Source organism: Lagopus leucura, unplaced genomic scaffold (genome assembly GCF_019238085.1).
Source record: "Lagopus leucura isolate 7727_CA_CO unplaced genomic scaffold, USGS_WTPT01 Super-Scaffold_100157, whole genome shotgun sequence".
Classification (NCBI taxonomy): Eukaryota; Metazoa; Chordata; class Aves; order Galliformes; family Phasianidae; genus Lagopus; species Lagopus leucura.
In genome coordinates, this window is record NW_024962334.1 from 5,554,910 (window position 1) to 5,575,846 (window position 20,937).

Sequence of the window (20,937 nt, forward strand, 5' to 3'; positions counted from 1 at the left end):
CTAGATTGGTTGCACTGAAATTCCTGCAGATGTGGTAAATGTTAACAAAAATCAAAACATGTAATTTCCAAATGCAAGGAACAAATTATTATCATCCTTTACAATACGCAAGAAGAAGGAAATGGAAAGGACTGATGGCTACACACTCCAGGACTTGCTTCCAAACATCTGCCTGTAAAGCACAATACCAGCTCACAAGTAATCCTCAACACTTGTAACGCCTTCAAATACAGCACATCAGCAAAATTCTATTATACACTCATGATACTCTGTTTCCTTCCAGATTATAACCTTATGGCAAAACATAATCATGGGCTATTACACAGGACAACATATTCTCAAAGGTAGAAGATGAACATGTGAAAACGTACGGTTTTAAGTTGATCACTTTTTTTCTGATTTGCTGATTGATGCTTAATTCTCATTGAGTGCTTACAGAAGCCCAAAGAACAAGTTATCAGAGGTCTTATTTTTAATTTTACTATGAAAATACCAGCTATACTCTGTGCTGAGATAAGCTTAAAAATGAAAGGAATTCAGTTGAAAAGCAAACAATCAACCCAAGGACTCACAGGATTTATTGTGAGAAGCTTATTAAAGTAAATTTAAGGTGGTGGAGGAGCTGATGAGGAGGGATATGCTACTTGACCTTGTACTTAATAACAAGGAAGGGCTACTAGGGGATATGAAAGTTGGGGGCAGTGATCATCAGAGAGTGGAGTTGAAGATCTTATGTAGAAGAAGCATAGTAATAAGTAGAATTGCTTCCCTGGACTTTAAGAGAGCTAATTTTGGCCTCTTAAAGATCTACTTGGAAGTATCCCATAGGCTAGAGTGTAAGAAGCTAAGGGGACCCATGAGAGCTGGTTGGAACTTAAACACTACTTCTTTCCAAGCTCAAGATTGGTGTATCCCAAAGAATCAATGCGCACAAATTCATTGGTGCCAATGAGATGCACCCATGTGTGCTGAGGGAACTGGTAGAGGTGATTGCTGAACTGTTCTCTACTGTCTTTGAAAGGTCTTGGTGAACAGGAGAAGTGCCTGAACACTGGAGGATAGCCAAAGTCTTTCCAGTCTTCAAAACTGGCAAGAAGGAGGATAAGGGAATCTACAGGCTAGTCACCCTCACATCCGTCCCTGGAAAGGTAATGGAACCTTGTTCTGGATACCCTATCCTAGCAATTGGAAGAGAACGTTATTAGGAATAGTCAAAATGGATTCAAGGAGGAAATCATGCTTGGCCAATCTGGTATGACCTTTTGTGACCTTTTATTATGTCATCACTGGCTGGGGAGATGGGGAGGGAGAAGCGGATGTTATCTACCTTGACTTCAGCAAGGCATCTGACGCTGTCTCCCACAACATCCTTGTTAAAAAATTTAGAAAGTCTGAGACAGATGAGTGGATGGTGAGGTAGACTGAGAACTGTCTGACTGTCAGACCTCAGAGGGCTGTCATCAGTGGCACAGAGTTTGACTGGAGGCTTGTAACTAGTGGTATTCCCCAGGAGTCAGTGCTGGGTCTGCTCTTGCTTGACATCTTCATCAATGACCTGAAGGAAGGGATAGAGTCCATCCTCAGCAAGTTTCCTGATGATACAAAACTTGGAGTAGTGGCTGACACACTGGAAGGCTGTGCTACCTTTCAACAAGACATAGACAGACTGGAGAGCTGGGCAGGGAGGGAACCTGATGAGGTTTAACAAGAGCAAGTGTAGTCTTGCACCTGGACAGGAATAACCGCATGCATCAGCACAGGTTAAAGGATGATCTGCTGAAGAGGAGCTCTGCAGAGAAGGATCTGGATGTTCTGATGGACAACAGTTTGGCCATGAGCCATCAGTATGCCCTTGTGACTAAGAAGGCCAATGGTATCTGGGGGTGCATTACAAAGAACATAGCCAGAAGGCCAACGGAGGTCATCTTCCCTCTCTACTCTGCCCTGGTAAGGCCTCATTCAGAATACTGTGTCCAGTTCTGGGCACCCCAGTTCAAAAAAGACAGGGATCTCCAGAAGGACTCCAGTGGAAAGCAACAAAGATGATTATGGGCCTGGAGCATCTCCCACATGAGGAAAGGCTGAGTAGCATGGGTCCATTCAGCCTGAGGAAAAGAAGACTGAGCAGAGATCTGATTAATGTTAATAAATATCTAAAGGGAGGTGAAAGGCAAACAGATGAGGTCAGGCTCTTCTTGGTGGTCTGTAGTGACAGGACAAAGAGTAACAGTCTAAAACTTGTACACAAGAAGTTCTGTACTAACATGCAGAAGAGCTTCTCTATGTTGAGGGTGATGGAGCACTGGAACAGGTTGCCCAGAGTGGCTTGGAGTCTCCTTCTATGGAGATATTTGAGACCTGTTTGAATGCCTACCTTTGCAACTTATTGAAGGGTACCTTCTTTAGCAGGGAGGTTGGACTCAATGATCTCTAGAAGTTCCTTCTATGATTCTGTGATCCTGTGATCATGTCAACAATCTCTTTAGTACTCATATGGATACAAACAACCAAATATATTTCAAGCCTGGAAAACCTACTTCAGATGAACAAAGTTTCCAACACTTTTCTTAAGCTCCTGGTCATTTCATACATGCTTTTAGCTAATATAAAGCATAATAATGCTTTTTTTTTTTTTTAATTGTCTGACATCAAGAGGGTCTTTGATGTGAAGTGGGAATGATGAGTCCTTTCTTAGATGTTCAATAGAATAATTAAACTGATACTCTGTAGTGTTAATTAGGAGAGAGGAAAAAAAAAAAAAGCTCACCAGCCACTTTGGGGCATCATTAGCAAGTAATGATAGTAAGCTATGTAAATACAAAATACAAAGGCCTAGGAAAACCAAGCAAAAGACTTGGTCCTGAATGAGTTAAGACACAGCAATTGAAGCTGGAAGAATAAAACCTATGTACATGCATCTGTAATGAACAAGACTCAAGGACAAGAAATAGCAGGTTATCTCAAACTTAAGCCATGATTTTTTTTCTTGGAAAGATCCAGGAAAATGTCACAACTCTCTACAACAAAAGGGCACAGCACAGTGCACTGAAAGATACTTGAGGGCAAGTAACAATCTTCAAAAAATCATTTGCATGTCTAATAACTTCCCACAAAGAGTTTAATTTGTTCAGATATCCCCAGTACACAATACTAAGAATTAGGAGAGCCTAAATTCATACAGCAGCTTGGTTTCAAAGACAAAGACCAGGAATCTAGATGGGTTGTGCATGCACATCTCCCTGTTAATAAATGCTCCCTGTGACAAGCTGCTGGAGCAGGCAGCACATACTTACCTTCCCATAATGACTTAGCAGCATATACAGCCACACAACTAGCACAGTACTGCTTCACCAAAAAACTGGTGATATGAAATTAGGCAGGCTTCTGAGGGCCTATCATGAGAGTGTGGATAGGCCTACCTGTACGATGAGGGAAAGAAATGTGAGAGAAATTAGATCCCTTGAGTAGAACTAGGGGCATCCTGCGTCAAAATTATCACAAGTAGTTTTAGTGATGCTAGCTATAAAATGAACAGCTTTAAGTCTGCGGAGAACAGAGGCAGTGAACATTTGGGTTATAACTGACTGAGGAAATACAACCCCATCTCAAGGATTCACCTTAGCTCCATCCCCTGACATCATACCATGTTTACATTTGTTTTTGTATCATAAGCCAACTCTCCAGGTTATTTGGAATTCGTCTCCCAGAATTCAGAACTGTCCTTCCTCTCCATTACTAGAAGGCATTAAAGCTTTATATTTAGAAATCACACTGAAATTGTTTTTTGGTTTACACAAGCTGGCTATGAAATTGATCAAATTGAACAAAAATGTTATAAAATAAGCAATTAACTTCCTTGACGTGTATGTAAGATATATACCCTTAAAACTGCAGCAAAGTTTCTGCTAATCCAGGCATGGAGAATGCCACATGCAGAGTAGATAAGTACAGCTAAAGGGGCTGCACTTCTTTTCAAGGGTGGCTTTATTTTCCTTTTGAATCCTTCATCATGAAACAGCAAAATGTAACCCAGCTGGATTTAAAATACCTTTAAAGCTCTGAAGTCCCCCTCACAGGCTCAATTTTTAAAAAGATATTTACTGTGAACCAAAAAAAAGTTTTTTAAAAATAAGGAGAAACAAGTTATCAAGTATTTACTTAGAATAAACAAAGGTTAAAAAAAAAATCTAAGATTAAAGTTTTCTGCTAGAGGGCTTGATTGCCCAGTCAACAGCAATCCAAAAATGCCTCCAGTGCCATGAAAGCATCCATGAAGATGCATGTGTAGGAAGCACCTGGGACAATTAGTGGCACATTCAACTACCTCAGAGCCAAATCAGCAGGGGCTTGTTAAAAGAATATTCACTTGCTCAAGAAAAGAGATGTTATCTGCAAAGTCTTATGCATTTCTCAGAATTCTGAATGTTCTCTAGCCTTTGCAAGTACAGCCTTGTCTCAGGAAACATAGGAAACTGTTCAAGCTGGCTCTCATTTTAGCAGACTACTAATGGGTTTGTCCTTTAACCCCCAAATCTTTCTGGGTTTCCAAAACCTTGAGTTCCTCTTTTTCACCTGCACATCTTCCTATTTCCAACCTGAAAATTCTTTAGTGTTCCCTACACAAGCATTTCTGAAGTACACAAAGCAACATATAAAACACATCGAAAGTTGCTACTAAAGCAACACCGAGTCGAGTTTTTAAACATTGCTCAATTCTGTGTACAATAAATTTGGCAACTATATGCCTCTTTTAAACAGAGCAATTGCAAAATTTCCAGTCTGCTGCATGGAAGTGTTGTTAAACCATGAGATGTTACTGCAGAGCAGAAGCACAACTTGTGACAAAGTCCAGAAGACTTCATCTACTTTTAATCAACCTGTATTATAATAGCAGGAAGTAAAATAGGGAGGCTCACAATGGACTGAACGATCATTTTGCTTTTAAGTTCTATCTGTTCAGGATTAACATGACACTAAACAATGAGCAAAGTGTCCAAAAACGTTTCCAGATAAGAAGCAAATTTTTGGCTATACGTCAGCTGCGTGAAGGAACACGCAAACCTGCAGACAGGAACTTCAAAAGCCTGAACAGTTCTCCAATGCTCAGAAGAAATGCAGAGTTTTCAAAATGAAACACATTTTGAAGATCATAATTAATCAGTTGGTTTTGCCTTTGGCAATAACCCAACAGATTTACCCATGTCATCTGGGATGCTGTCATACACCTGCCCAGACTCCCATGTTACTACATTATTCATTGCAGTTTTAAAAATACTACTAGAATTTGCTTCCAGTGACCACGTTAAAACAAAATACAGACTTTACCACGATATCAAGTTTGCCAAAGACACACATCCCACTAATCACAGGAAATCATCAGTTTTTTTTCCTCTCCATCTTTCCGCAGCTTTGTTCTGCTACTTCCCTAATTCAGCATCCTTACTGACAATGTCTGTGCTTTATTCCTACTTTGAATTTATCAGGCTTTAACATCCAGGTCTTGGTTCTTGCTGTCCTTGTCATTACCAGATGAAAGAGCTCTGCATATCTAGTCAAGTTTACCTCTTGTTGTTTTTGGAGAAATGAATCAATTTCTAGGAATTCTCTCCCATCCACAAATCTTTCTTACCACTAAAGTGATCATTTTTCTTTTTTCCCCACACTCCATGCTTACAGAAAAACGAATAAATGTAATTTCAAAGAAACTAAGGAGTCCTACATCTGGAACATGAGAAGCTTAAGCTTTGCACAATACAAATCAAGTTATAGTTCCTGCTGCAGAGAGATCAAAGACTGAAAAAAGCAGATGTATGGCTGTAGACAGTAGGAAAAAAGCCATGAGTGGGGTGCCTCACTGACCCAACCCAGCAACTGTATTAACAATAGTGCCACGTGCAGAAAGTAACCTTCCAACATCTGTCTACTGTTCCTCAGGACAGAGGTAGCAATGAATTATCTTGCCCAAAAGGTGCCTGCAGCAGCTTTGCTCGTGTTTTCAGGGATTACAGTGGATGTTTTGCAGGAACTCCACAGTTTACCATAGACATGAAGAGATCATGACTTTTTAAATTAAGAATCGGTTAATTCCAAAAAAAAAAGAAAAGAAAAAAAAAAGAAAAAAAAAAAAAAAAAAGAAGAGATCTCCTGCAGAAAAAAGAAGTTTCATTCTCTCTTTCCTGAGGGACTGTGCCACCAAACAGGAGGGGAGGAATGTCTGATAAAGTGAGATTTCAATAGCACACAAAAACATAACTCAGATGACTTCACAAGTTATTGACTTTGCATTAAGAAGGGTGAGCATATTTAATGTCTCTATACCTGGAATGGAATCTGCTGGTAACGTTTCCAAAGTAACCCTTAAAATTAAAGATCAACACAGCTGTTAGATTTTTTTTCCCCCCATTACTGACATCGTTTTCAAAGCTGGCTGAATGGTGTTTACCATGTGGTCTTTGCTCAAGATCTGCTGAACTTTTGCTACGAGTAAGGGTTATCTCAGACATGATTGTTTGGGCAAGATGATAAAGATGTGGATATAAGGAAGAAGGCTTTTTACAGCGAGGGTGGTGAGGGACTGGAACAGATTGCTCAGAGGTGAGGCAGAACCTCATCCCTGGAGACATTCAAGGCCAGGCTGGATCAGGCTCTGAGCAACCTGATCTAGCTCTGAGTCTTCCTGTTGATTGCAGGCGAGTTGGACTAGATGAGCTTTAAAGGTCCCTTCAAACTCTAGGGATTCCATGCCTCTGTGGTTCTATTCTATGCGTATATGCAAGAATGAATCAGCTAAAAAGCTACGATAAAGGAGATTAGACTTTCTTTTTCACTATTTTATTATGCATTAAGGATAGGATTAAAAGTTTGAGATTGCTATTTTTAAATTGCTATCTTTTACAAAATACCTCCTTGGTAAGATAAGTTTTTCAGCTTCCTAACAAACACCTCCTGACTCTTTAAATGCTAGAGTCTCCAGAAGATGAAATAGGAAGAAGAAACATGAGAACGCTAAAAATTCCCTTTTCTAATTTTATTTCCTATTTCTGGGGCTTTTCTCTATTTAAATATAAGAGGAGGAGGAGAAGGAGGAGGAGGGTGAAAAGGCAATTCGCTTTAAAGAAAGGGGAAAAAAAATTAAATATGACATTCAGTTATAAAAATACTGGATTTGCTGAAGCAAAATGAAAAATCAACCCAGGCATGCCCTCAAGTGTATAATGCTGATCATGCAGTGACCAATATGCTTTCAGGGAAAGAACAGAAAAACACCCTACAATGCACACTGTGGATTGTGCTAAGCAGAAAAAAACTTCCAGGCCCTTGCAGCAATCAGCTTACTCCTCGAAGCGTGAGATTTGATGACCTTCATCTCAGCAGGCACAACCACGAGCATTACTACATACCTACTAAATACCCAGCACGTTCTATTTGACAAAAGAGACAGTGATGCCCATTTCAATTCTGCAACCGGGGCAATAATTGCAATAAAATCTATAAGAACATACGTGAACAGCATAAAAGGAGTTATAAGGCACTGGCATTCAGATCTTTTCTTCTGATGAAAAATGTCCTATAAACGAATCAAGTCAAACAGAAGCCCGTGAAAATTAAATTCTCCACAATAAGAAAGCAGAAATACCCAGAGAAGATGTTATCTGACAGAATCTTTAGAACAATATACATCTCTGACATGTGCCATAGACCCCTGTGGTCTGTCAAAGTCTGAGTGCAGATTTGTCCAGAATCCCCTAAACACTGCCCATCAAAACAATCACATGGGAACATAAGCAGCTCAACATCTGCGTCCTGCTCAAAAAATACAGCAAACGTACTCAGTCTGACTTGCCTTAACTACAGAATAACTCCAGGCATGCAATGATATTGGCTTCTAAACATCTTCAGACTGTGACAGCACTGAGGACAGCTGCCTGTCTGCACACATCACTGATCCACTGTTCATCCATCAGCTAAAACCTGGTGATTTTTTTTTGGTTATTATTTAACTACAGCATTACTGTCTGCCTATAAAACCAAGTGTCTGTTGAGAAGACGTTCTTCTCTGAAGCATACATGTCATGATGGAGGTGATCTTAGTTTTCATAGCTACTAAGGGGGAAATACAAATGGCCTGCTCCTGGCAAATTTGTCAGTGCATCAGAGTTGTGGAGTGTCAAAGAACCTTACCCTGTAGGAGGGGGATGAGAACAAATGCTGGAGTGAGAATGTGACTGTCTGATGTCAGCTTTAATGCTCTGCTAGGATGGATGCAGTGCTTGAAAGGACCAAAAATAATGGTAAAATGTCTTCCTGCTGCCTAAAGGTATTTAATGCAATGGAGTAAAGGCAATATAATCAGCATTAAAGTGCTCTTCATAAATAATGGACAGTCTAGCAGCTTTTATCTACTCTGCACTTCAAGGAAGTTTTTACTGTTGAATATTTCATGAGTAAAAGGTAATTTATTGTAGCTTTTAAATTATAGACTTCAGAAACTATTAGAAACAAGTTCTATATCCCTGTACAATAATGACCAGTTATGAATTTCTAAAGAAACACTGGCAGCTTTAAATGCATATTCTGAAACATAACACTTACGAACTAGCAGAGACACCTCAGCCCAAGACTGTAGCTGATGATTTTTGAGATGTCCAATCCTATTCATCAATACAGTATTTATTTGCAAACACCTGAATGTATATTTTCCTAACACGTCAGTTCCAGTTTGCACTTCTCAACAAAATATACTACTGATCACAGGTCACTTAGGATGCACATCTGTGATAGTAATTTTCAAAAAATCTGTTTCCTGTATATCATGGTAAAAGTGTACTTTATCACAGCCTTTGTAAGTTACAGGTAGAATTCCACATAAACAAAACCATTGAGGAAGTGTACTGGTGAACAGGTGAATCATCAAGATGAATTAGAAGTAACCTCAGCTCCCTCCCCTGTGAATATAAAGCTATGATACAACCTTACTGCCACATACAGAAACAGACGATCTGGAGATAAGTGAAACTTCACAGAAACCACTGGTGCTACAGCTGGTTCCTATCAACAGCAGCATCAGTGCATTTCTCAACATCAAACCTGCCTGTACTACTTCACAGAGCTACAAAAAGGCACCACCACAGGAACTTGCTGCAAACAAACACAGTGTCATCATCCACTGACTTGCAGCTTAGACAACACCAAAGGAAATGGCACTAAGGCATTTAAAAGCAAACTCCCTCAGCCAGAGCCTGAGCCATTCCTGGGAAAACTTTTAGTTTTTCTTCTACCCTCACATTTTCAAACTGTACAGTTACTCTAAAAAAAGACATAATTTTCTTTCTAAAATTAAGGTAGCAAGAATGACTTCCATATTTTCTTTATGCAATAACTGAACCCCCAACTCAAAAGTCTGAGAACAAAGAGGTTAGAACACGAATACTTATATCTCCAGAAGTTAGAAGCTCGTCCCTTCTGTATTAAAATACAGTATTTCATTTCACAGTGTTAGAATAAATGATACAGAGTAGATAAGCAATCTCAAAATGAACGACTGTTCTATTCATAAACCAACCCAAAGATAAACCCATGGAATGGTAAGAGAAAGAAGTCTCCTCCACTGAGGTTAACCAAGTCACTGGGTGGGACATGAACTGATCACTCTGAAAATTATGCCACTGCCCTGTTTCGTTCAGAGGAAATTCAAAGATAGGATGCCCCTTTCCCCTACTCCACTCCCATTCCTGGAATGTCTGCAAATTAGTATGATACATGGAAAAACAGGTGCGGTCATTTTGAACGTTAGTGTTCAACATATAAGCATACTGAGAAGAATTAAATTACTGTTTCATGTACCACTGAACTCACTCCGTGACTCTTAGAGGTCAAACAAATGGGCCAACTTACGTAGCTCTCCTACTTTCAGTATTTCACACAGCATCTTTGTGAGCTCAATGCTACTTCGGCCAAACGGGCACTCATGCTTGTCTTCTCGACTACTGTTCTCCAGGACAATCTGAAGTAGGAATCAAAATGGAAAATAATCAGTATGAAGAATCCATCCGCTGAAGCACTGTCCTCCACATCTGACATTCACAAAACATTTACCAGGATGTATTTAGTAAATTTTTCATACGCTTCCATCTTTTCCCCAGCTAACTGGCAGAACTGAGTTAATGCAAAAAAAAAAAGTCTTAAAGGAGAAATGTTGCCTCTCTGTGCCCAAAGCTACAACACAGAAGCAGTGCCATTCCAGGGCTGATTCAGATGCTTTGCCATTCCTATGCAACACTGTTGTTCTACTGTAGCAGAATGAATTGCAGCAGAAACCAAAGAGAAGGAAAAAAAGAGAGAAATAACTTCATATCAAATGTGCAGGTTAAAGGAAGTGAGATAAAATGATTTAGAGTCATGAATACACCTAGAAGGAACTATAAATAACAGAAGATGCATAGCTGGATCCAGACTCATAAAAGATCCAAGGGACAAAAATCATGCTCAAGCCATCGTGCTCAGTTTCTCCGTTACAGAAGAAACTTGCACTTGTGTGCAAATCGTTTCAGCAAACTATTATTCTTGCATCAAGCAATGAATGCAGCAAAAACAATTCAAGGAAAGTATTTGTATTCCCAGTTGAATGATAGTGCAAAGGAAATGGGAAAAAAATAACTGCTTGGGCATTTTTGCACCATTAAGTTCTGCTCTATCAGTTATCATTCAGAATAAATCCTTCCTCGGCACTACAACTGAAAAAGAGGTTACATGGTGGGTGAAAGATGAGTTATGAAAATAATACAGATTTCATGAAGGTGTGAACCTGAAAAGAAAGTAGAATAGGGGCTGGAGAAAAAAAAAATAATCAAAACAGATTTGCAATAAGAATTGTCATTGCAATAACAAACTCTGCTACTGGCTTCAAAAGAGGAAAAAAATACAACCTAAACAGCTGCTGCACAGCTTGGGAGTGAGGGAGAGAGAAAAAAAAAAGAATTTCAGAGGTAAGATATATTGCCAAGCACCAAAGAACCTCAGAAGCTCTCTAAATTTTATTTCCAACCAAGTGTTTAGACATTGTTCTCTGATTTGCATTCCTCCTGTCTCCTTAGCTCCTATTTTCATGTAATTATTTTTTATTTTTTAATCTTTCAGGTCTGTCAGCAAGGAAGGCTTCCCAAAAAGGTAAAACAACTCTGCTTCCCAGCGTGACGGCTGTGCTCCTCTCTAGGAATCCTGGAGCCCCTACTAAATCCTGATTTGTAAAAGGCTCCAAGGCTGGAACTTTGCCCAAAACAACCTGGTGGTGGAAAGCAGGTGTGATGCATCACTGGAAGCCAGCAAAACCTTTCCCACTCCCCCAGGTCTCAGTAGTGACATCACATATCCATGCCCTCTCATGAGCATAAGCCTTTGCCATCAGGAAATTAGTAGAAGTATGGAAAAGAAAGCAAGCCAGATCCAGGTAGGAAAGTTATTTGCTTCACATGGCATGCCCAAATCTCTGCATGCAAAAGTATCTATTTTAGTCTTTCTGTACAAAGGGCAACTTCTCTCTGTTACTGTGCTTCTAAAACACCCTCAGGGATGTAAAAAGAATGTTGTTCTTTGTGTTGTGAGAGTAATTGCTTTGTTTTTCAGTGTTCTTTGTCTATTTACCACCTAGACTTCCCACCAGAAGCTGAGAAAGTTACTTGGGATTTCGCAAACATTTGACCCTGCCAATTTTTGCTAGACTTTTCCAGCAGGGTGGTGTCACACTCAGATTCACCACTCTGCCAAGAAGGCCTACTTTTCCTTGTCAAATTTTTGGCTCAAATGAAATCTGATTGTTCCACGTCACATCTGGGCAACAGCGGCACCAAATCAAAGAAACACCCCCGCAATTTTCATTTCACATTGCAGCAGCCACTGTTGAAGGAACGTGCGAATATGACTTTTCATTCGGGATGAGTCACCCTGCTTCAGTCTCTTTCATGGAGGTCAGAGCTACATTGCCAAACCTAAACGCAGGAGCAGTGACAGACTGGCACACGCGCAGTGCAACACCTCCCTGGGATCACGTCTCCTCTTTTATTATTATGCATTTTATCTCTCACATAATAAAACATAAAATCTGCATGCTGGAGCAGGGGGCTGCTTTGACATAGATTTAGATACAACAGAGAAACACTGGTAATAAAATCAGTGAAGAGGCAAAATGAAAGGGGAAGGAGGAGGGGAAGGGAAGCACTCAGATCAGCAAGCCTGCTGGCTTCTGGCAAATGCATTTTGTTGAGTTTCACATTAACTCGACACATTAACATTTCATGAGCACATAAATATTTAATGGTGACACCATATATGCATATAATGTAAAGCAGAATTACAGCAATCAATAAGAATGCCAGAGAAATAGTTAAGGAACTGCATATTGCAATACAGCAAATTAAATGGCAATTTGAGTATGTAAAGCAGCTTTGAAATGATCCTCACTCACAGACTCTGCAAGTATCATCTTTTAGAATTTGTTTCTGCAAAACAAAGCAGAGCTTGACATATTACATTTCTGCAGGAAAGGAAGATGGAATGCCCTTTACTACATTTAAATATCTGTAGGTAAATTAGACAGATATGGATCTTCTGTTAAGCAAGAGCAATGGTAAAAGGGGGGCTGGGAAGGGAGAGCTTCTTCATACACATACCTAAGAAAAAAGCATTTCTAATCTTGGCAACAGATTTACAACACTCATTAGGATATTTGTAATACTCTTTTCACGACTTTCACGACTCATATCCTGTTCCAAAGTAAAATGCTATAAATATAGCCAGTAATTGCGTGATTTTATTCTTACTTCCTTTATCAATCTGGAGGAGAAATAAGCAGGGGATAGACATGTTTTCTCTATATACTGGGGGAAATTTGTAGTAGGGAAAAACATAACAGAGCTCTAGACTGAAAATACGTGTGAATCAAGTCATCAGTACACATTTGTATCAAAGAAAAGTAGTGTGGAATTCACCAAACCCAAATAGCCTTCATTCAAACGGAGGCCTATCATTGATACTCACAATGTGCCCATACACTATTATCTTTGTCCTTTTTCCCACCTCACAAATCCAGCACAGGGAGCTGTAGATCTACCAGAGACTTCACAGTGGGCAGGTACAATTGTTAGATTTTGCTTTGGGGGAAACAAATCCTTAAAGGCAGAAACCACGGACATTGCAGAAGAACTCCTGGCACCCTGACCATCTTCCCTCAGTGCTCCCTTGACTCTGGTCTGTTTGGCACCATTTACTTTGTTATTAGGCATCTACTTCTGCCAGCTTCCTTGCCTCCTTCCTTAAGAAGAAGCAACATGGAAATATGACTTTTAATATACTAGATGTTACACAGACAAAATCCCAAACCCTCTTACAATTCATGAGTACTGAATCCTGAGGGCCATCTTCACTTTCTCCATTCCTTTAAGCTATACTGCCTTTTACAACAAGGCAAAGCAGAAAATAAATATGTGTAACAGGAAAAAAAAAAAAAAAAAAGAAAAAATATTGTTAGGGAACAATAACAACAATAACAAAAATCCAGTCAAGAAACTCAGGTAAAGGAAAAGGGAGAAATATTACCCAAAGAGAGCAGCCAAGGAAAGTCTGAGTGAGGAAATGATATGAAGGTAGGATGTGAGAAAGACTTGGAGGAACAAAGTGAATGAAATAATTTACAAACAAACAAACAACAAACAGAAATATGCAAATCAAGAATGACGTGTGATATACAGAATGAGAACAGAGAATAAAATTACACAGCAAGAAGAATGAGATGTGTTGAATAGCAGGAAGTGAAAAAAGATGATAATTATTATTTTTTTTTTAATGTAAGGAGCTGAAATTTTAAAGGAAAGCCAGTGTTACCCACATACTTGGTATTTCTACAATTGAAACTGTACGCAGTTAAGGCATGGGAATTTGAAAAAAGCTGTAGTAGAACACAAGTCTGTACAGTTCTTAGCATTTTTAGATTACTACCTTTGCACTTCTCTCATTTACAACATCCTGTTGTAAGTGGAAGGGAATCATTTCCCAAGGAGAAGAAATTATTAACAACTAAACAAAAAACATAACAGACACAAAAATAACAACAAATTGATCAGAAAGAGAAATGAAGGCTTAGCATTGTCTCCAAGGTAGACATTTCAGGCAGTGCTGGTTAGCAGCTGCTGACAGCTGAATTTCTTCTGGGATTTCGCTGCCTGAATTACCTGAAGTACCTCGTTTCCTCTGAAGCCGAAAGTGGAAGGCAGTCTTTCAGCATCCAATAGTCAAACAAAAAACATTTAGGAAGATGAGGAGTATTCCTCCTTACAGAATATGTTCGACTCATTTTTAAAATGCAGGTTTTTTGTGCTTCCCCTTGTATTATAATTACTGGTGCTCAGCATCACTGAGGGAAAGCTTATCAGTCTACACAAGGTACACGCTAGCGACGTGTCAACAGTAAAAAATAAATTCAAGTGCCATGCCAACATCACAGAAGAATAATGCAAAATCTCCAGTAACAGAAAGAAACACAATCAGAAGTTTTTCTCACTTTACAGCAGAAAGCTTCACATTGTTTCTTTATGATCTTCCATTGAATTATCCATCGAGTCCATCACTTCCTTGGGAGCACAAAACAGATTCCTCAAGGAGGCAATGGACTAAATGAAGAATTTTCCATATTTGACTGTCATGAACTTAAAAATCTGCATCACCTTCAGTAATGAAGTTTATGCTTGCAACTAAGAGTTAATGCCTGATGATAAAGTTTTAAAGAAAGGTATAACAGTCAAAAGCTTCCTTATCAGAATTCAGGAAGATGAAACCACCAACCATAAATATTGCTCCTTTACAGGGAATATCAGCTTAGCCAACCCCTTAATCTCTCACATTACAGATGGAAATGACTCAGAATACACTGCCCACAGCAACTGCAGAAGAAATACTTAGATTCCTGAATCAACCTCAGAGCCTGGCAATAGAATAGAGATTCATTATGACTGGGAAGTAAATGCAGAGAGCAAAAGACAACATGCAGCAATTCTTATAATAAATCCCACAGCAGACAGTTCGACAAGCACTGCTGAACTATTAGAAAGGAGCATTTCCCCAAGTCCATTCCATTGTGCTGTTTCTACATTAATTCTGTGTTAACACAGACCAAGTTTCCTAGCAGCCTGTAGGTTAGTATCAAGAGGTTTGGAGACCTACATACTAAGTACACTAAAATTCTACCTAGGCTCAAAATGAATTATCTGATTTATTTAATATAGGAAAAATAAATTGCACGGATGCTCTTTCTTACTTTCAACACTGCTTTTCCTTCTCCTAAGCCTTCTTATCACACATGGCAGGCTTTACCATTCCTATTTCATTCAGAAATAGAAACTAAGAAACTCTAGGAAGCAAATCCTAAGGATATGCTTCCTGAGGAGGATAAGGTTCTCTGCTGCAGGCAGATTTGCTTTGAATTTATCCTCTTCTCCATTTTGCTTTCCTCCTGGGGCAGCAATTCATCTTTCTCAACTCCATCATCAGCATTCTTTTGAGATCCTTCGCTCATCACTGTCGCCTCTAGCCTCCTTCTGTTATCTTCATTATTTTATTTTCAATTTTCCATGTCTCCTCTCCCCTTTATCTCAGCCTTCTTTCAGATTCTGAGGGAGATCAGAAATTCCTCAGAGCTAAACTAAAACAAAGCAACAATTCTGCCTGCTCTCCTCAGGTAGGAACAAGATCTGCCATTTGTTAAGCCAGGATTTAAGAGATGAGCTGAGACATACTGGGAGTGGGAAAAAAAAGGAAGAGGATCAAATTATGTTATTGTATAGCAATATATAGGTACCAGGGTAGCTGCCCTGGTAACATTAGAGCCAATGTTTGATTCTGCAGCCATAAAGTACTTCTAATACAGATAGTTACTTCCAACAACTAGTTTTCTTCTATATCTTGGAGTTTTCCCCTCTTCTTATAAAGCAACCCAAAAGTTAGTGCCAAACTATTAGAAGTGAAATGTGGCTCTGCTCCATGTGAGCAGCTCCACCTAGGAATCAACTCTGCTTCTCATGTAAACGCCTTAACATAAAGCACAATTGTATTTCCACATCTTCTATAAAAAGCTAAACATACAGCGACCCGCCTTCAAGTGTTGTATAGCCTCCTTCTTCCTCTGCCACTCCCTGCAAGAACAACCAGAGCACACTATTGCTTGGTGGCAAGAGTCAAGAAAGATGGGAAGGCTCATTTGCTGAACTGTCTTCAGATGCTGCATCAGAGTATGATCTTCACATACCACCGGCCCAGGCTTGACATCTTGACATTAAACACTAAGTATTCCTCCTCCCTCCATGCCCCATGCAAATGGGAAACCACAGCATGTTCCCCAGCCTTCTCCTCTTTCAAGAGCCTACAGTATCTGCCTAATGTAGCAATTTCTTAAAATTTTCTGTTTCTTTTCCCCACAATGCCAGAAAAGCCCTCCTATTGCTCTGTTACTGTGGCATGGATATATGTGAGAAGCTTCAACCTTCTCACATCAATGAGGTCGGCAGCATCTCAAGAGCTTCAAACGGAGTAAATGAGAAAAAAATGTGCAATAATAGCTATTCTTCTGTCCCCAGGTATAGCAGAGAAAAGAGAAGCACACATTATCAAGTTGGGAATCACCAGGCACAGACAATTAGGCCTTCGGTGGAAAATTATATTGTCTCATGAGGCACACCAGGAAGACACACAGAACAAAGCTCGCCTTTCTCACTATCGTTAGAGGAACAGAAATAAATTACATTCCCTTCCAGTCATTTCTGGCAGAAAAAAAAATAAAAATCAAAAAATAGCATGGCAGAAATCAGGCTCAGTTTTATTTCAGAAAATGCTGAAATTATATGTTAGACTACTCATATCTGATCAGGATAGAATGAGTAGGCACGAAGAGACTTTGTGAATTGGCGGAAGGATGTGTAGGCAGCCTCCTATACAACTGCATGGGTTAGAAAGTATCCGGCACGCAGCCTGCCTCTGACTCAACCCATTAGAGTTCCAAAAGGTCTTTGCAGCACGCGGGCAATCTTCCTGCCTGCATCACAGGGGCTCACAAATAGCACCTGCTCCTCCAATGTGACTTCTGAAAGCTGCAGGGGAAGAGAACTTCAACTACCTCAAAAGCAGCAGCTCAAATAGCTGCTGGGGTAGCATCTCTGCATCACAGCTGTGTGAATAACCAATTTTCCAGCTCAGCAGGTACAGAGGGATTTTCTATTTCTGACCCTAAACAGGCTCAATTTCTAATTTTCAATTCATCAAAATAACTATCAGCTCAAAGTCCAATGTTGCTCTACATACAAGAAGAGAAAATTTAGTAACATACCACTCAGTGTCTTGCACATTATTCACAAAAACATGATGGCAATGAATTCACTACAAAACTTCCCATGGGATCAATGAGCTCAACACGGCAAAACGGATTTCAATATTGTTTTCCCACCCTGTTGACATTATTTTATACTGCCAATTTTACATGTAGTATCTAACCAATATCTGCATGAAGTAGATATAATTGTTAGGAGAAAGGAATTCCAAGCTGCAGTAAGATGATGTCTTTTGATGGAACACTTATTTTTTTTGTATCATGAAGAACCTGCTCATCTAATAAATGGCAAATAATGGAGTGCAAACTTAGAAAGCCAACTAAGCAGAATCCAAGCAGGTGGAGCCAATGCTCAGACCTGGAGCTGATACATCTATTTGTGGTTTCTAGTGGAAACACCAATCTTCTGTGCTTGCACAGAAACAGGAGAGACAATACAACTGTTCTCAAGGCAGAATCTCACCCCAGGAAGGAGAGAGATCTGTTAGAATATGTCTCGTCATAAGCACTGGAGGAAAAATGTAGACAAGTCACCAACTTGTAAGTTGTCTAAAGTAAATTCTTTAGAATGAGATTTGTGGAGCACACCAGGGGCAAAGCTGTACATGACTTCTCTGAGACTCACTTTCTGTGAAACACAATAACCTCTGGCAGAATTCCAAATCCCCTCCAAGATACAGATTATCGTGATATTTAGATGCCTGTGAGGAAAATACAAACTAAAAGAACATTCCAACGGTTGTACCTTAAAAGCAAGGTGGCGTTTCTCTGAATTGAGTTACCCTATGGCATCTTCTCTTTCTGCCTGAGAACACTTGAATTAGCTGAGATCCAAGATAAATAGCACCCCATTCACAACAGGAGAAGTAGTGTTTTTGCTACCTGCTATCAAGAACACCTAAACAAAGACTGACCACACTTGAAGGAGTCAGCTTATTAAAACTGCAAACTTACTGTATCTATGGAAACCTCCTAGGCATAAATATGGCAGACTTAAACACAAGACAACAAACAACTACCAAATTTGTCTTGGTTATAAATACAAGGTTTTTTTCATTTTGGTTCCTTCAGCTTGCTCTCCACAACAAACTACGGAGATCTCATTATTTTTACAACAGTACAACTTGAAGAAGACTCTGGGGAGACCTCATTGTGGCCTTGCAGGAGGCTTATAAGCAGGAGGGAGACTGACTTTTTACATGGTTTAATAGAGATAGTACAAAGGAAAATGGCTTAAAAAAGGGGAAATTTAGGCTTGACGTTAGTTGCAAATTCTTTACTCAGAGGGTGGTGAGGTGCTGGCACAGGCTGCCCCAAAAAACTGTGGATGCCCCATGCCTGGAGGTGCTCACAGCTAGGTTGGTTGGGGCCCTGGGCAGCCTGATCTGATGGTGGCAACTGTGACCATGGCAGGGGGTTGGAACTAGAACACTTTTAAGGTCCCTTCAAACACAAACCATTCTATGATTCTGTTAGAAGAAAAAAAAAATATCAGACAAATCATACTTACAAACACCTGCACAGAAAATATTTCTGTTTCAGATATTTATACCTCTCATTATATCTTAAAAAGAAAATGAATCTGAACCCTTTTGCATCATGAGTTCCCAAACAAATGAACAACAGAATATCAATATGTTGAGATACTCATAGCAACGGTGGCGTAACAGGATTTCCATGCAAAGATTTTTCACCAGACTCATTTTACAACTCAGAAAAGTTCCAGAGGCACACTGCTACAAGTTGCCAGCAAGAAAAATCTCAAGGTGTCTACATTGAATACAGTCTGTTTTAAATGGTAACTTACAATTTTATTTTTAAAATTAGTAGAACAAGAAACTGAAGTAGTTTTGGAAAAGAACAAATTAGAACCAGGCAGGGAGGGGGGGGGGAAGAAGATGTGTCTGATCCAAAAGAACAAAAAAAGATGATCTGTCACAAAGCTTTATTCCTATCATTTTCTTCACTGTTAACTTTAATTATACACTCTGACTGTCCTATAATTATATAGCTTGGGAAGCTGCCAGTTTTTTCCCGTGGAAACTTTTGTAGTTTCTTGCAGAGGTTCAACATTACTTCCATCAATGCGTTCCATATAGCATATGTCACCATGTTCTAAAAGCAAAGCCCCTTGATGATAGCAATTGATTATTTAAATGGAACATGAAGAAAATGAAATGCACTTTACTGAAGTCACTGACAGCACCAAACATAGAAAGAAAAAAAAAGAATGAAAAGCTAATTCAATAAGAGATGAATTCAAGGAATTTAAAAAGGAAAAATCCATACGACAGCTAAAGACATCACATAATCAAAGAAAACATGCTGGTCTTTTTTTTCTTTTTTCCTTTCTAGTATAAAAACCTTTCTTCTGAAAGCATGGGCCATATTATATAGCAGACAAAGTGAAATTAAAAAACAGTTAACTCAAAATCGAAATAAAAACAACCTGGTTTATCTGGAAAGCGACATTAAGTAAAACAATAAACCCAAAGCAATGTATGAGTGTAATGTCAAGAATAACCACGTAGGAAAGGAAAAAGAAATAAGACAAATGAATTGTCGGGAGGCAAGAATGAATTTTTTTTTTCATTGCTTATTTTTGTTTTGTTTTTCAGTGTGTGACATCCATGTTTTCACCCTGAAATGCTTTCTGCTTTCTAGATGCAGTTCCCCATCTGCTTCACTGTCTTCATACCTTGCTCTTCATTGCATTGCAAAGATTTACTGATGCTATGAGTACTTCTGTTTGGTATTGGTCTTGGAAGCCCCACTGCCTCTTCATGTTGAAGGAAACTTCAGCTTTAATCACTCTTCTCACCTAACTAATCCATTTATTAAGGAAATTACTTATAAGCAAAATCAGTTACAACAGGGAAGAGATTACTTTCTGCCTGCCTTCTCATTTTTCCTTATCCACTTTTTTCAGTAATACAAGGTACCTTACCAAGGGCCTTGAAGCTTGGGGCATCCTAAGAAACTAGGAGGTCAGACTACAGGGATTTGTGCTGCCCATTAAATGCAGCAGCAGTGATGGACTCAGTGAAGTCATCACAGTTTTCTGATACTGTCTTCATTTAATAGACTGTATTAGGTCAGGAGAAACCTAGTATTTCCCATTTTAAACCAATGCTGGTTTAAAACCAATCTCAATTTTAATTATCCCACAGCACAGATATTTTCTCATTTTGGGGCTTAGGAATTGACCCATGGTACAGCAATTAATGGCATTGCAAAAGACCATGTTGGAAATAATCTCTCTTCCTGGGAAACAAATCGTTTCCTACTATCAGTAATGAAAAAAAGCAAAAGAGATTTTGTCAAAGAAGTTGTTCAGTATGCAAGTATTATCTGTCTGTATGACTAACAATTTTTTGTGGAAATTTCACCTTGAGTGCAGAGAATATTTCTGTTGAGACACAAGAATATAAATGCATCTCAAAAACATTAAGTGAGATTAGCAGCCTGTACGAGTAGAGAAAACTGGCGCTACGAGAGCTTTGGAAGGCAAAGGACATGAAGAAAAATTAAATAATGTTAGGTGTGAAAAGGAATTCAAAACAAGGAAACAG

The 20,937-nt window shown here is 39.2% G+C and overlaps 1 protein-coding gene across 2 annotated transcripts in view; it reads right to left on the bottom strand.

Annotated features, from left to right (window-relative positions):
• The window catches only part of ELMO1 (engulfment and cell motility 1), a 290,415-nt gene that overhangs the window by 137,075 nt on the left and 132,403 nt on the right, over positions 1-20,937 (bottom strand). For both annotated transcript variants that reach the window (XM_042888913.1, XM_042888914.1), the window contains exon 16: positions 9,895-10,003. In XM_042888913.1, coding sequence (XP_042744847.1) covers positions 9,895-10,003 — 109 coding nt within the window. The remainder of the gene's footprint in view (positions 1-9,894; positions 10,004-20,937) is intronic.